This window comes from Protopterus annectens, chromosome 8.part0 (genome assembly GCF_019279795.1).
Source record: "Protopterus annectens isolate FY-2018-M chromosome 8.part0, PAN1.0, whole genome shotgun sequence".
Lineage (NCBI taxonomy): Eukaryota > Metazoa > Chordata > Ceratodontiformes > Protopteridae > Protopterus > Protopterus annectens.
Genome location: NC_056741.1, coordinates 1,119,431,295 through 1,119,446,422, shown reverse-complemented (window position 1 = coordinate 1,119,446,422; position 15,128 = coordinate 1,119,431,295). Strand labels below are relative to the sequence as shown.

Sequence of the window (15,128 nt, the reverse complement as noted above, 5' to 3'; positions counted from 1 at the left end):
TGGGGAATGGTGTCAAAAGCATTGGCGAGGCACAATTAAGTCTTCTATAAATATTTCCATTTGTACTCTTTCTTGATTTCTACATTTCCTTGCTATATACACATTTTCACAAAATTTTCCAAGTACCTCCAAAAACTACAAAATCTCTGGCTATTTTTCTTGTTATAAGCTCCCTAAGTTTGGCAACAGCCATTTCTAATATTTGCTGCCTAAGTCATTGTACTAAAAGTTTTTGTGCACTGGAGTTATCAAAACAGTTGCTTAACAGCAATCTTCTTAAACCCGTGCATATTATCCAGAGGCTCCTTTATTTTCTCTTTAGCTCTCTTTGTAGTTGTGCCTCTTGTTCTGTGAGAGGCCCCTTATTCTGCAGTACTTTAATCTTTGTTAGCCCCTCTAAGTAATTCTTTTTACTTCTTAATCATATCTCTCTTATTTCTACCCTATTTTTAAACTCCACTTTCATTTTGTCCCATTCACTTCCTATGGAAGCTTGGAGCTGGGGAAGAAAGTGATAAAGATGTGGAAGGTTTTGTTTAAAAGTATTTTAAAAGGAGGAGAAGCACCAACATCCTGTAAGAAAAGCTATGGTGGCTGTAATACTTAAAGATGGTAAAGACCCATAAGACCCAGCTCAATATAAGCCCATTTTTAAATCACACTTACAAAATATTTATGTCTATAATAGCTAAAAGAATGGCAATGGTGTTGCCAAAACTCATAGATATGGATCAATTCAGTTTTGTGGAGGGGAGGCAACATTTGACAACATTAAGAAAACCAAGATGATCCAAAGGGAAGAAGAATGTAAGAAAATACTGCTGTTAGTAGTAGGTCTTGATGCAGAGAAGGTATTCGATAGAATAAGATGGGATTTTATAGGATCATAGGTGGTTACTGGGCTATTGACCTGAAGGTCTTTACAAGCCTAGCTGAGTGTATCCAATATAATACTAGAGAAACCCAATATAAAGGATCTTGCCTAAACTCGAGATCTTAGTTAGCAATGACTGCCTGACTGACATGGGCATCGTGAGGCAGTGTAACAACAGAGTTAGGCGACCAGCCACTGCTCTACTGTATTCATCTGTGCAATCCACGGAATCTGTTGCATTCTGTTAACCATACGTACAATTTTATACTGTATTTTCCACTTTTAAACAGTATTTTTGCTATACTGCAACAGCCACAGCTCCTCTGTTTATGAGTAGGGCAATGGAAGCATTTGCATTCCCTGTTACAATAATAAGGTTAATTAGGAGGATATATGGGAGATTGAAGGCAAAAATTAAGTGGGAGGGTTCCTTTCTGGCAAGGATATAATTGGTATGGTAACCAAGAAATGTTGGCTTTATTTGCAGACAATATTATTTTGTAGCAGACAGATCCAGAAAAAGGACACCTCAGTGTTGTGGAACATTCGGAGACACTTTCATGTTTTTTGGGGATATAAAATTAATGAAGGCAAAACAAAGACTATAGCTATAAACTATGTAATAACATTTGAATTTGTTCAGCAATACCCATACTTATAGGGACAAGATAAAATGAAGCATTTAGGAGAATGGGTAACTACTACTTAATCGTATCTTTCTCTTATTCTACCCTGTTTTTAAGCCCCATTTTCATTTTATCTCACTCAATAGCTATAACTTCTAAATATATTTCTATCTTCCCTAATAACTCTCAAATAATTTCCACTACCCACTCCTTAAATTCCTGTTTTTTAACAGGTAGGTGAGAAAGTTCCAATGTCTCATTTTTACTTCATTACCCTAAATTTTTTTTTTAGCTTTTATTGGTGCATGATCTGAAATAGTGGATGTGTGCTGAAGTTTTCAAGTAAATACAAAGGTTCCTACGAAATACAGGTTCTACCCAGTTTAGCCCAGCTATTGTACCTTGGGGAACAATATGTAAATTCTGTCAGAGTTCCTACTACTGAATTCACATCATCCATACCAAATATTTTCATAAATTTATTCAGATGTCTACCCTCTTATTACATTTTCCCTTCTAGGTCCCCTGACACATCTTCACTACTGCAAACCAAGTTCTAGTCTCCACCTATAAGTAATATTCCCTGCTGAAAGCTGAGTATTTCTCCCTAAATTTTCTTAAGCTCCAAAAATAGCTGTTTTTGGTAGAATATAAATACATAACAGCGTAATTCTCCACTGCCAATAGCTCCTTACTACCACAAATCTGCCATTACTGTCTTTTTTCCCCTCTTCTATCACTATTGGAACCCCTCTAGCAATTAGTATAATTACTCCACTTTTCCTTTGTCCTTGATATTCTGATGAATCCATCCATCCACCACCCTTTTTTCCAATATCTATTCTGAAATTCTTTCTTTGTCAAATTTACAAGCTCATTTCTTTCCAAATGTGTCTCCTTGCAGCTTGATATTTGCACTCTGCATTTCTTAATATAATTCAGTATTCTTTCCTTTTTGTCTAAACCTGTAAGATCAATTATGTTTCAAGATATGGACAGCATAGCCATTTACGATAAAAAGCTATTGTTCTCACCTATTTTACTTGACAAATTTTTTGAATGCGTATTTACAACTTTTGTGTTATATACACAGACATTAAAGTTTGGCAGGCTGATCTTTTATACACTTGTTTTGTCTCATCACCATTTGATTGTAAGTCACATTTTCAGGACTTTGTATTTAATGAAAACCCACAAACAAAAAACTAAATACATTTTCAAAACCCCCCATCCCCTATTAACTTCAGAGCAACACACAAGTACATACATCTTCAAAAATGAAGTTTAACTTCACAGATAGGAATAACTGCACCAAACAGACAGCTGCAACCATAGGCATTACCTAACCTGAAATTAAGGTTACCCACTCTAAAGCACATGCTACAGCCTGTGCTCCCACTTAAACTGATTGCTCTCTGTTCTTTTCTTATGTTTATCCCCCTCCCAGATGTGAAAAACAGCTTGTATGCTTTCAGAAAACATTACCTTTTAGCCCTAAGAAAAAGTAAACAGGCAATCATTAAATAAAACTAAAGTGTACACTCTTCTATTAAATGCATTAAAGAATTGAGGCTACCAGGGAGGCTGCCATCTTCTTATTCACTTCCCATAATTTCAAACTTTCATGGAACTGCTTGCCATTGTACTTTTAAATGTTGCATCTCCTCAGCAAAGTATGCTCAGAACTATCAAGATTCTTGCTTATACCTGCAGATTGCTTGTTTCCATGGAAAAAGTACTCGGCAATGAATCTTTGTAAATCCCACTCAGAATAGAACACACAGCTGCCTTCTGCAGCAGACATCTTGACTCCCACTGTATATTTCTTAACAGAAAAATAAAACAAGCTAATATTTTTGGAGATGCAAGAAACTTAGCATTTTTCATGTCTTTCATCATTGCGTCTTATTTTTAAAGCAAGCTTAATTACAAAAAAAAAATAATAATAAAAGTTATATAAATACCATAATAGATCAGTGTTGTTTCTTTCCATCTGGTTCAGCCTCGGAACCAAGATTGGCCATATTCCAAAGACTTCAGCCTGGTGAGCTCTGTCCCTTATACCCATAATTCCTAACTTCATTAACACTACCTCAGATCAAGTTTGCCTTTCTCTGCTCAAGCTGACATCACTCATTTCAGACAGGAAAATACTAAGGACCCCATCAAAGGGGGAAAACCAAGCTTCTCAACTTAGTCTTCCTATAATCAAGAAGCTCGCCGCAGGGGCAAGAGGGAGGGAAGTTCAAACCAGATGAAAAGTGACAACATGGATTTATCGTTATAGTATGTGTGTAACTTTTGTATCCAATGTTGTCTTTTTTTTCTGGATTCAACCTGTGGGCCAGAGTCCCCAGCCACATAAACCATATGGAGGTCTTATAGAAGGATATTGTGCAATACGGTGGAACCAAAATTAGCTCTGGACCTAGTCTGAATGTTCAATTTGTAGTGGGATACAAAATTGCAAGGACCCACCAATACAGCAGCTGCACAAACATCATTACTAGGTTACCAACCACAGGGTACTTTAAGTCTAAACATGCTTCCCAAATCTATATGGCAAGTATTTATATCCTATGGTTATTTTAAGGAGCATAATTTGGTTTGGGCATGGATAGTCAATCGATTACAGCTGTCTATGTTTACTAAAGCCATAGCTTAAGAGATTATCTACCAGGTCTTGGGAGACTTGGTCAAAGAGCAAAAGTGAGAGGCCAAAATGTTGCTTCTTTGAGAGAGGGTGGTCACAGTCACATCATTCGGTGCAGGGACATGGCTGACCTGCACACATTGCCATATCATCAGCACAAGCAACACTACAAAAGGCTAAATGAAAGCCAAAAACACAACATTAAGCATGACTCTGATGTTTGTTAAGCATTGTTACAGCCTGATGAACTAGGGAGGAAAGGAGATTTGACAATTCAGAAATTTTTTGAAGGCCTCAAGTCCCATTGTGGCAGAGGAGTATGGTGTTTTGTCTTACTTGTCCAAAGTTCTAGACTCTTGTCTGCTGACAGGCTACCAAAAAGGTGTGATCTCTGAGCCAGAATATAAAGATCAAGCAGAGTTGACTGCAGAATGTCTAATTAATGTAACTCACTCCAGTCAGCCAGGGGATTGGTAAAGGGAGTTTTCCTTTGTCAGGAAAGCAGAAGTTGATACCAATTGCTTTATGGATGTTAGGATAGTCTTCTTTGTAACTTGGTCCATGAGTGGGATATCACAGTTTTTATGCCTTCTCCTGTAGAGGCTTCTTTAGACATTTCTAAGGAAAATATTGGGGGCCAGAGGGGTATTCAATCAGGTAAATTTTTGACAATCAGCAAGCCTACATATAGGCAAGAACCTGTAAATATAACTTATTCTAAGACTGTCCAACATTGAAGCCGACTATATTATGTAAGGGGGCAGAAAGTCCAAAGCCTCCTACAAACAGGGTGTGGGAATATTGTATCCCTGTGAAAAAAATGCAGGTTCTAACCTGTGCAACAGAACAGACTTATATGACAAACATTCTCAAGATAAAAAGTGATCAAATGTGTAAAATTTTCCTCTGGCCAGACCATACTGGACCTCACAAATCTCTTGTTGTTTTCATAGGTATGGTCATCTGGGCAGGAGAGCTTGGGAAGTGGAAGACCACACTATCTTTCCATCTCAGAGAGACAACTGCCTCTGGGTCTCTGGATCTTCAGAGTTCGCATACCTGCCTGAGAAAAAGAAGTTCAGCATGCATCTCAAGCTGGATGTGTGACCTTGTAAAAAAGCAAGGAAACTTGAATAAGAATCAGAGGAAAAACAATTAGAGTGCAAGCACTTGCCCACTAATTGCAGCATTCAGGGAACGGGAGGTGGCATCAGATCATATGACTTAAGTTTCTAAATGACACTCAGGCTTCCGTAGGACATCAGATGTTTTCTTGATGTCTACACCTTGAGTTGAAAGCTGTGGTACAGGATGACCTTACAATTCCCATCCCCTGCCTTCAAACTGAACAGAGTATGCTCATCTTAGAGGGAAAAGCAGGGAGGGGAGATGCATGTCTCAGGTAGCAGAAATCCATAGCCAGGTAAGTTGAGGATCAATCCCTAGGATAAGCCTGGCTATCTGCAAGATTTGGCTGACTGGGATTGGAAGGTACCTGCACTACAGTATGCACCCTGTTTTGGAGCAGATATACATCTCCCCAAAATCTGCAAATATGGAATGCTGCTGATGGCTCAAGCCATCAATTCTGGAGGATCAGTCCAATATCTGTGAGACCTGGAAGGCCATTTTACCAACATACTAACCTTCAGGAAATCTAGAATACTGCTGGAGCTACAGTCTGACACTTTTGGCTGCTATCTGAGCTGCTTGTAGGGCTTAAATGATCCACAGTGAGAATTATTCAACTGCCATCCTACTGGTAGCAAGGTAGGCCAGGAGTTTGTTTTCTTTGTGCTCTTTAGGTAAACAGGGCAGAAATGATGGCCTTATGACAATGCTTCCTTCACATTATCATTCTCACCAAGACAGCAAGTTTAATGCAGGTGCAAGTTTTAGCTAGTACTGATTGTTGTAGGGCCACTTGGTGGAGTTGGATCTAAGTATGGAACACAAACATTTATCCAGTGCAGGACAGGACTGAACTCTGAACCATCCAAATGGCTAATAAAGTGAGAGGTTCAGGGGAGGGGAGGCCCAAGTGTGAGCACAGCACAGTGTTTGGTAGCAATGAGTGCAGGATCTCAAAAAAAGCCTATCAATGGAAGAAATAATGAATCCAGCCACAAGATCCATAACACAGGGTGCTTGATGTTAGATCTTCCTAACAAAGGCTCCTGTTCGAAACAAATTACAGATACATGTCACATACATAACAGCAGACAAAAAAAATCCAGGTTACAAAGGAGATAAGGATAGGCCCCAGTTAAAAGAACAGACAGGAAGAAATAAAGTTTTTTTTTAATAAGTAGGTATCCATGTCAGATAAACTGTTTTCTAATTTTACAACCCATTTTTCTACAAAACCAATCAACACAAATGTGTAAGTGGGATGAATAATTTTACAAACACAGAATAGATAATGATAAAAATAAGCCAGCCTAATGTCAGATATGAATGAATTTAACAGATTGGACTCTGTCCCTGTTCATGCCTGCACACTGCCGTTACTTATACACTACATTGGGAAATAAATGCAAGGGACAACAGAAAAAAAAGGACAGAGCAAGGGGAGGGAAAAAGGTACTACTTACACTGTTAACCAAACTGTCCTTACTGCCAGTGCTCACTTACATAGGGGACCTGGGGATGCATGTTCCAGTGAAAAGCAACTTAAGACTGATAAAGAATTACATCGCAGACACTGCACACAGTTAAACTGGTACTACAGATACATAACAGGGAAAATTATACAAAAATAAAGTGACTACCACAGGAGACCATATACAAAATAATCATTCCAGAAGCATTAACAAATTTCTATTACATTATAATTTAAAATAGATTAGTGTACAATACATTCTATAATACAAGCCACAACAAATAAAATATTAACCAATTATAATTTGTAGGGTATAAATTATTAAATTACTATAATTAAGCACCTTAAATCAGACTATAAAGACGTAATATACCAGCAAAATAATCTAAAATATCTATGCTCAGACTTACCTGATCAAATATTCCCATAGCCAGAACAGGCAAAGAAGTATACACAATGTTGTACAATGTGATGAAGTACTGGTCATACACGGTCTGCAAAGTAAAGAAACAGAAATATGTATGTAGCATTTCATTAATTTACTTACTTATTACATTGTTAACCAAGTAGTCATGCTGGTGTCACCAAAGATGACCTGTTTCCAGCTGAAATTTAGATATGATGATGTAGAGCAGTAACTATCACATATATGAATAAGGTCTGCTATCAGAAGGCATGTACAAAGTCCACAGTGGAGACGCATTATATATGTAAGCAGTGCAGAAAATGCGGTTGTGTTACACTTGACTAGCATCAGCAGTAAGGCTCTGGGTGGGATAAAGACAGTTGGGGAAAGAGCCTAGTGACCCCAGTCACCAAGCACTTCCTCCAAGTGATCTTACTGATTCAGAGAGCGAGCTGTAAATAGAATCTTGATAATATTTAAATAGGCACTGGCATGCTGCTTTACAACACAAAGTGAATCAGTGCAACCATTCTTCAGTGAGCCCACTGCTGCCCAACATTGCTGTGACATTTAGAAAGGACTGGGTTTGCCAATTAGTTTCGTCAATGACAGTTTCACATGTAACAGTAACAAATATTAAAATAGTATTATCTGCTATAAATACAAAGTAGCTACAGCATCACAGGAGGACAGTTTCCTGTGCACAAAGTAAAATGGAGTAGTATGTAATTTCGGAAAAATTACAGTGAGCTGCAGTGACACAGCTTTGCACAATACAATTTATGGATTACAAGTACACCCAATACTAAGCATGAAAAAATGTGTTGGGTCACAATCTGTTTAAACTTGGCAACCCAGCATTTTACATCACTACACATTATTTTGCCTTATGCATACTCAGAAATATCCCTTGTAACTAGGGCAAAAGCTTTCTGAAGGTCATCATGTATCTTCAGCTATTTAAGTTAACATTTATATAAGGTGGACATAATCAAATGGGAGCATATTCCAAATAGATGAAGAGAAAGTATCACTGTACATATTTAGGGTCAGTAACGGAAGCAGCTTACCAGCCTAATAGCGTCTTTAAAAGATAGGAAGAGGCTACAGTACAAACGTTAGAACACGAAGCAAATGAAATGACTGCAATTAAAACCTAGGCAATACCAAGAGGCAAAGACTTCAATCCAGACCTAAAAAGCAGTGGCAGTAACTACTGTACCAATATACCAGTAGTGCAAGCAGAAAGAAATAGGGTGCAGCCAATTAACTAAAATGAAACAAGGTCCTGAAAGCAGAAAGGAATGCATGATTCAACTAGTCTTCCCAATATTTATGGGATAAAGCTTTATCTAGCACAGGAGTGTCCAACCCGCGGCCCTCAGAGCTCTTCCATGCGGCCCGCGACCCTTAAATTGAAATTTAATTGAAATTTAAGTTTTTTTCCGTGTGTTTACACGTCCGCGTACTTCAGCTGTTCTGCGCATGCGCCAACTTACTTTTTCACGTTTTTTTCATGCCAGCATCTTTCCGCTGGTATGCGCATGCGCCAAAACACTGTTCGGTCGTTTTTTATATTTGCGGTAAAACTGAAGGAAGGAGCGAGATCGTGGCGAAGAGAGAGAGGATTTATTTTATTTCACAGACTACACTACAACATTTCCAGCAGTAAAAGGTAAGCTAAGTAATTTTCTTCTTGGTTAAAGGATGCAGTTTCACTTTCTACTCTGCAATTTGAGTTTATGCAATGCAGACAGCCAGAGGTAATGAGTCTGCCAGAATCAGTTTGTCACATTTATAGATGGAAATGTGCTACACTGAAAATTTTTGTTTGGCGATACCAGTAATTCATTGAGTTGCTGTACTTTACAAAATACAAATCACATTTTTTTTAGTGTCATGTGTACAAAGCCATACTATGCTATTCTGTTTAACAAAGTGTAGCTTGTGCAGGGATTTATACAAGATGTACTGTACTGTACAACTTTTGTCATGATGACTGTAGTTTGCATACATTTAAGCATATTTATGATTCAAAAGAGCAGAATAAACATTATGTAGGAGCTGAAGGCGCATCCTAATTAACAGAGGTCGAGAGCCTATCTGCTTGAAAAAGATTCTCTTCTGTTTCATATGTATACAGTGTCTTTTGCTGTTGCCACCCTTAACCGTGTGTTTAGTAGGCTATATTAGTCTACCATTGTAAAGTTTCAGGAGCACTGACGAAGTTTGTCACATGATACTCCAGGGAAGTTTATATGGAAGTGTTTTGGGTTCATCTTTAAACTTTCCCTGAAACCTTTTGTATACATCTCAAAGCACAGCATCACATGATACCCACAGACTGTTATCCCGGGCCCATTAGGATTTAAAATAGTGAAGGTAATTAACTTTGTCTGCCTTTATACTAGTTTTACAGGGTAGCCATTTTGTCTGAGACTTGCCTGTCACAACTCTTTCCATACCTGTTCTCACCCACCATTCCTGTTAGTGTCACAAGGCTTAGGTTCTGTTCTTTTCATTACACTTTGTACAATAGCTTTCTTGTTACTACACAAACATGACTAGATTAGAATGTTAGACATCTGCATTTGCTTCCTTGGTATATTAAACAGCTGGGAAGCTTGCTTTCTATCAAGCCATATCAAGCATCCTTGTTTGGAAACCAAATACTTTTACATTACAAGTGCTTTAATTTCTACTTTAGATGTAAATGTCTTATATATGTGTTTGTTAGTAAGCAATGCAGTTTCTTATTAGTTTAGTGTGCACCTTGCATGTATTATAGCAGCCTTAGCTGAATTTGTGGTTTGTCAAACTTACCTGTTTTTGTTTATTGGATGTGTGCCTGCTATCTCACAGTCCCAGTGATGCTGGCAGAGTTACAATGCTGTGCATTGCTTGAGTTCTGCTCCTCTTGTAACAATATTTAGCTGTGCAAGTTGTGATGAATACATTTCATATGTTAATTTAAACCTTATTATCTCACTTGCCACTCGTGTGTTGTTAGTGGGGCTTTACCATTAATGTCTACTGTGCACACATTCTTTCAGAATCAGCTTGTGTAATCTTTGGTTCAGTGATATTTTTATGATTTGACAACAAATTTTATGTACCTATGTTATGTGCATATAGCATAGTATGTTTATTGGGGGTTGCCATAATGGGTAAGGTATTTAACTTGACACATGGTGCAGGGATTGATTGTCATCTATGATGGAAACTGTTTAGGGCGGCTTAAATGGCCCATAAGGGCAGCTAGTCTAGTTAGATTTAACTGTTTTTTTTAATAATTAGAATGAGATATTGAATTTGAGGGCAAATATTATGCATTTATTAATTTATTCATTGTTCAAATTCGCCTACAATACAGCCAGTGGGTTGACTTTGTATTAGTCCGCATATACCTGCGGTCGTTTGCTCTTCAGTTTACGACGCGTCGTTAGAGACCTTTTTTTTTTTTTTTTTTTGGTCCTCACTTGCCGTTTGCCCTCAGACCATTTCTGTTGACTCAATGCGGCCCTTGCAACTGAAAAGGTTGGACACCCCTGATCTAGCATTTTTCCTTCACCAATCTATATCAATGGCATTTTGGCAGTTCCATGCATGCTTCAAGTATGCCAAACTACTTAGGCTATTATCAACAGCAAAGTCATCAGAACTGCACACACAATTCTCTACATACCATCTTATCGGCCGTCCCTTCTTAAAGTGTAAGCAAAACTACTGCCAGTTTGAAACCTAATACCTCACAGAATTCTAACTAAAGGTTAGTTACGTATGACCCACCTCTTGATAATCCACGCTGACATGTGTGTCACATTCTTCCAATGTTCTACAGATATTTCCTTTTACAGTATATCCAAACTTCTCTACACAACTAAGGTCAAACTGACAGATCAGTATTCTTCCCTTTCTACCCTACAAGTGGCAATACAGTTCGCAGTTATCTATTTATGCAGCGTGGACTGGGATAGAACAGTGATTCATATGGACCAAGGAAGAATTCCCTTAGGCCCCACTGCCTTGTACACTTTCAGGCCCCCTGATCCTGAATGTTCTCTGGATCACTTTTGTTAAGTGTGGGATCAATCCTTACCACAGGTCCTTGCCTTCTGTTAACCATGTTTTTTGTATGGGGAAGAATAGTGAACAAAAGTATTAATTCTGAAAACACACTTTTTCATTAGTTTTTAACCCAACTCTCATCCATTTTACTTTGTTTCACTATCTCTTCTAATTTCTTGCTCCTTTTTATGCCCATAAAACATTTAACTTCTTTTCAAAGAAGACAGCCACATTTTTCTTTACTCAGATCACTCCTTTTCCAAGTCACTTGGCACTGTTAAGAAATTGATGATTTACAACCAGGTGGGTGGACTGATCCTTGGACTGTTTTCAGCCATAACCCAGGTACATCAAAACTGACACACCTACATTTAGAGATGCTAAACAATGTCCACACTTACAATCGCATCTAGAAAAAAAAAACACAAAAAAAAAAAAAAAAAACAAATACTAACAACACTCACTTTCATGAAGAAAAAAACAAAATCACAATAGTTGTATTCAGAAATAGAATACATTTTGATGTTCCATCACACAATATTCGGGTCTATGCTGAATCAATGAAATTACGTTTCTTGAAATGTAATTTCGTGACTCTTTTTCCAAAAGTGTATTTATCCGAAAATGCACTTTAGTGAAAAAATGAATCAATGAAACCAAAAAAAACCCCACAGTAAACATATTTATGCAGGGGCAAGCCCACCTGCGCATCCCCCTATATCCCCGCTACTTACATATTTTAACTCAGAGATCCCACTACAGTGGGGAAAAGGAAACATTCCCTTACTCCCACTGTACCACGATCAACAACAACCTCGGTTGGCCTTTGTTGTTGCGTTTGTTTCCTGAAAGTGCATTTTCGGATAAATGCACTTTCGGAAAAATGAGGTCACAAAACTACATTTCAAAGAAACGTAATTTTGGTAGGTCGAGGTAGACCCCCAATATTCATACTTCTACTCGGAGAAAGTACTCAGCTTCTAATCAGGTATAATTAATCTAGCATTCAGAGTTAATAACTAGAATTGTTCAGCATGAAACAGAAGTCCTCTCTCTGTAATAACACTAAGATACAACTTTACTTTTATTACCTACAATTCAAAAAGCCTGCTGGAGGGGCTATTTTCTGCTGCATGCATATTAATGTATATTTATAAGGTTCAGATTTCAGATGGTTTTCTCCAGATGTAATCTTGCAAAGCCACTTTGGGAAGACAATTCAAAAAGTACAGTTGCGTACACTTACCATAAATGTAGAAGTTTGAGTGTATTCACTGTTGCAGTCATTACATTTGGGTTATCTGCCTGCAGGTAGCCCTCAGCCAGCCTGAATATCAAAGTCTTGGATTCCTGTGCCGGATGCTGTCTCTTCTTCCATGATGTCAGGTCGTCAGGGGTATAAAACATGCAGCAGACGCCATTACATCAGTTTTTCTTGCCCCAGATATCAGGTGTCCCCACAATGGGAAGTAATTATATGATATGTTACACCTCCATCAAAAAGCAAATGCACCAGAAAGCTTAAAACAAGAAGCAACGGTAGAGCCAAGAGAAGTCAGGGGGCTGGAGGGAGGGTAACCAGGACTGCAACAGTGAATACACTCTAACATCTACATTTATGGTAAGTGTACACAACTGTACTATGTTCTTCGTGTTTCACTGTTGCAGTCATTACATTTGGGTAGATTCCCAAAGCTAAGGAAGGGAGGAGGAAGTTAGAGAGCATTAGGACCAGCTATTAAGCCCTGCAATACTGCAGTGGCAAAACCAGCTCTGGATTTAGAAAAAAATAGGCATGTGGTAGTGCTTGGTGAAGGTATGAACACAGCTCCAGGTAAGCAGCTTCAAGGATGTCCCTGGTAGGGACCCCCTCTGAGAGAGGCTGTAGAGGTAGATGCAGCCCTGGTGGAATGTGATCTTATCCCCTGTGGGGCAGGTTTTCCATGGTGCTTATAGCAGAAATGAATGCAATGGGCTATCCATTTAGAAATGGTTTGCTTTGAAATGGCCTTCCCCTCTGCAGCAAAGCCAACTAGCAGCTGTTCAGATTTTCTGAGAGGCTTAGTCCTGTCCAAATAAAATCTAAGTTGTCTGTGCACGTCCAAAGAGTGCAGAATTCGTTCTCCTTTGTTCTGTGGATTAGGGAAAAAGTTAGGCAAATGAATGGACTGATTTAGGGCCACACTAGACACCACCTTGGGCATAAAGGATGGACTGGTCCTGATGAACACCCTGTCTGCATGGAAGATAATGAAGGGTTCCACTGCCATGAGGGCCTGTAATTCAAACACCCTTCTTGCTGAAGTGATGGCTAGAAGAAAAGCTGTTTTCCTAGACAGGAATTTCAACTGTGGTTGCAGCTGGTTCAAATGGAGGGAGAGTGAGTTTGTCCAATACAAAGTTAAGGTCCCAGGCTGGAGGAGGGGCTCGCCTGGGGGGGGGGTCTTAAATTTTTAGCCCTTTTGAGGAATTGCTTTAACAGGGGGTGAGAGAAGAGTGGTGGTTCAGTATTGTAATGTGCTGAAATTGCAGAGGCATGAATTCTAATTGACAAGGATAGGCCCTTGTGGAGCATTTCTGTTAAGTACTGAAGAATATGAGGTAAACAGGTCACCATGGTGCCCATACCCTGGGTCTGTCTCCAGGAACAGTATCTTTTCCACTTTTCAGCATATGATTTTCTAGTACTAAGTCTCCTTGCTTCCAAAATTACCATTAGCACCTGCTTACTGGGGGATGCTTTTGGAGAGCTCAAGGGATTAGCCAGGCTGCAAGGTTCAGGGTTTGAAGCTGAGGGTGCAGAATCTGGCCCGCCTGCTGGGACAGCAGGGAAGGTGCCTGAGGTAGGTGTCATGGATCCAGCAGTATCATGCTGCGCAAGAGGGGGTACCAGTGCTGACAAGGCCAGTCTGGTGCAATAAGAATTGTCCTTGGCTTGTCCTGTTTGATCTTTAGCAGAACCTTCGAGAGGAGAGGCAGAGGGTGAAAGGCATAAACTGAGAGTCTTTCCCAGGTAAAGGACAGGGCATCCACTTTTCAAGCTTGACTGTGGGGAGTCCTTGTACATAATTTGTCCAATTGATAGTTCTGAGGGAGGTAAACAGGTCCATCTCTGGATCCCCCCATTTGTTCCTCAAGAGGATGAATATTTTTGGTTCCAGTTTCCATTTGTGTGGGTCCATGAGATTTCTGCTTAGGTGGTCTGCCAGTGAACTTAGCTTGCCTGGCAGGAATTGAGCTTGTAGGTGCACTTGGTAGCTCAAGGCTGTGTTCCACAGAGCCATGGCTCGTCTGCAGAGAGGGTACGAGTGGGTTCCCCCCTGCTTGTTTATGTATCACATAACTGTGGTGTTGTCTGTCTTTACCAATAATTGTCCTGGAAGGATGTGGTCCTTGAAGGCTCTCAGGGAATTCTATACAGCTAACATTTCTTTCTGGTTGATATGCAGGTGCATCTGACTCAGGTTCCATTTGCCCTGAATGCACTGCCCTGCCAAGTGAGCCCTTCATGCATAGTCTGATGTGTCTGTAGTCAGGGTTTGGGCGGCAGGGGGTATATTGAAAGGGAGCCCCTTGTTGAGGTTGCAGGCCTCTGCTCGCCAAAGGAACTCTGTCTTTATACAAGGAATGATAGGAATCACTGATTCCAGGTCCTGAGAATGTTGACACCATAGGCTTTTTAGATACCATTGTAGTTTCCTAGTAGAATGCAAGAAGCCATGAACCCAAGGGCTTGCAAAATTTTCCTTGCAGATAGCTGGGTCTTTGTGGCCAGTAGTTTGAAATAGGCTGTCAAATAAACGTGCTTCTCTGGCGTGAGGTAAGCCATCAGGGAAGCTGTGTTCAAGCTTGCTCCCAGGAATACAATTTGCTGGCAGGGTACTAGACGAGATTTCTTT

At 39.4% G+C, this 15,128-nt stretch overlaps 1 protein-coding gene across 1 annotated transcript in view; it reads right to left on the bottom strand.

The window, feature by feature from the left end:
* Positions 1-15,128, bottom strand: part of ATP8B2 (ATPase phospholipid transporting 8B2) — a gene marked incomplete in the record, with an annotated part of 2,601,455 nt that overhangs the window by 341,166 nt on the left and 2,245,161 nt on the right. The window contains 1 exon segment of the mRNA XM_044080643.1: positions 7,166-7,249. Coding sequence (XP_043936578.1) covers positions 7,166-7,249 — 84 coding nt within the window.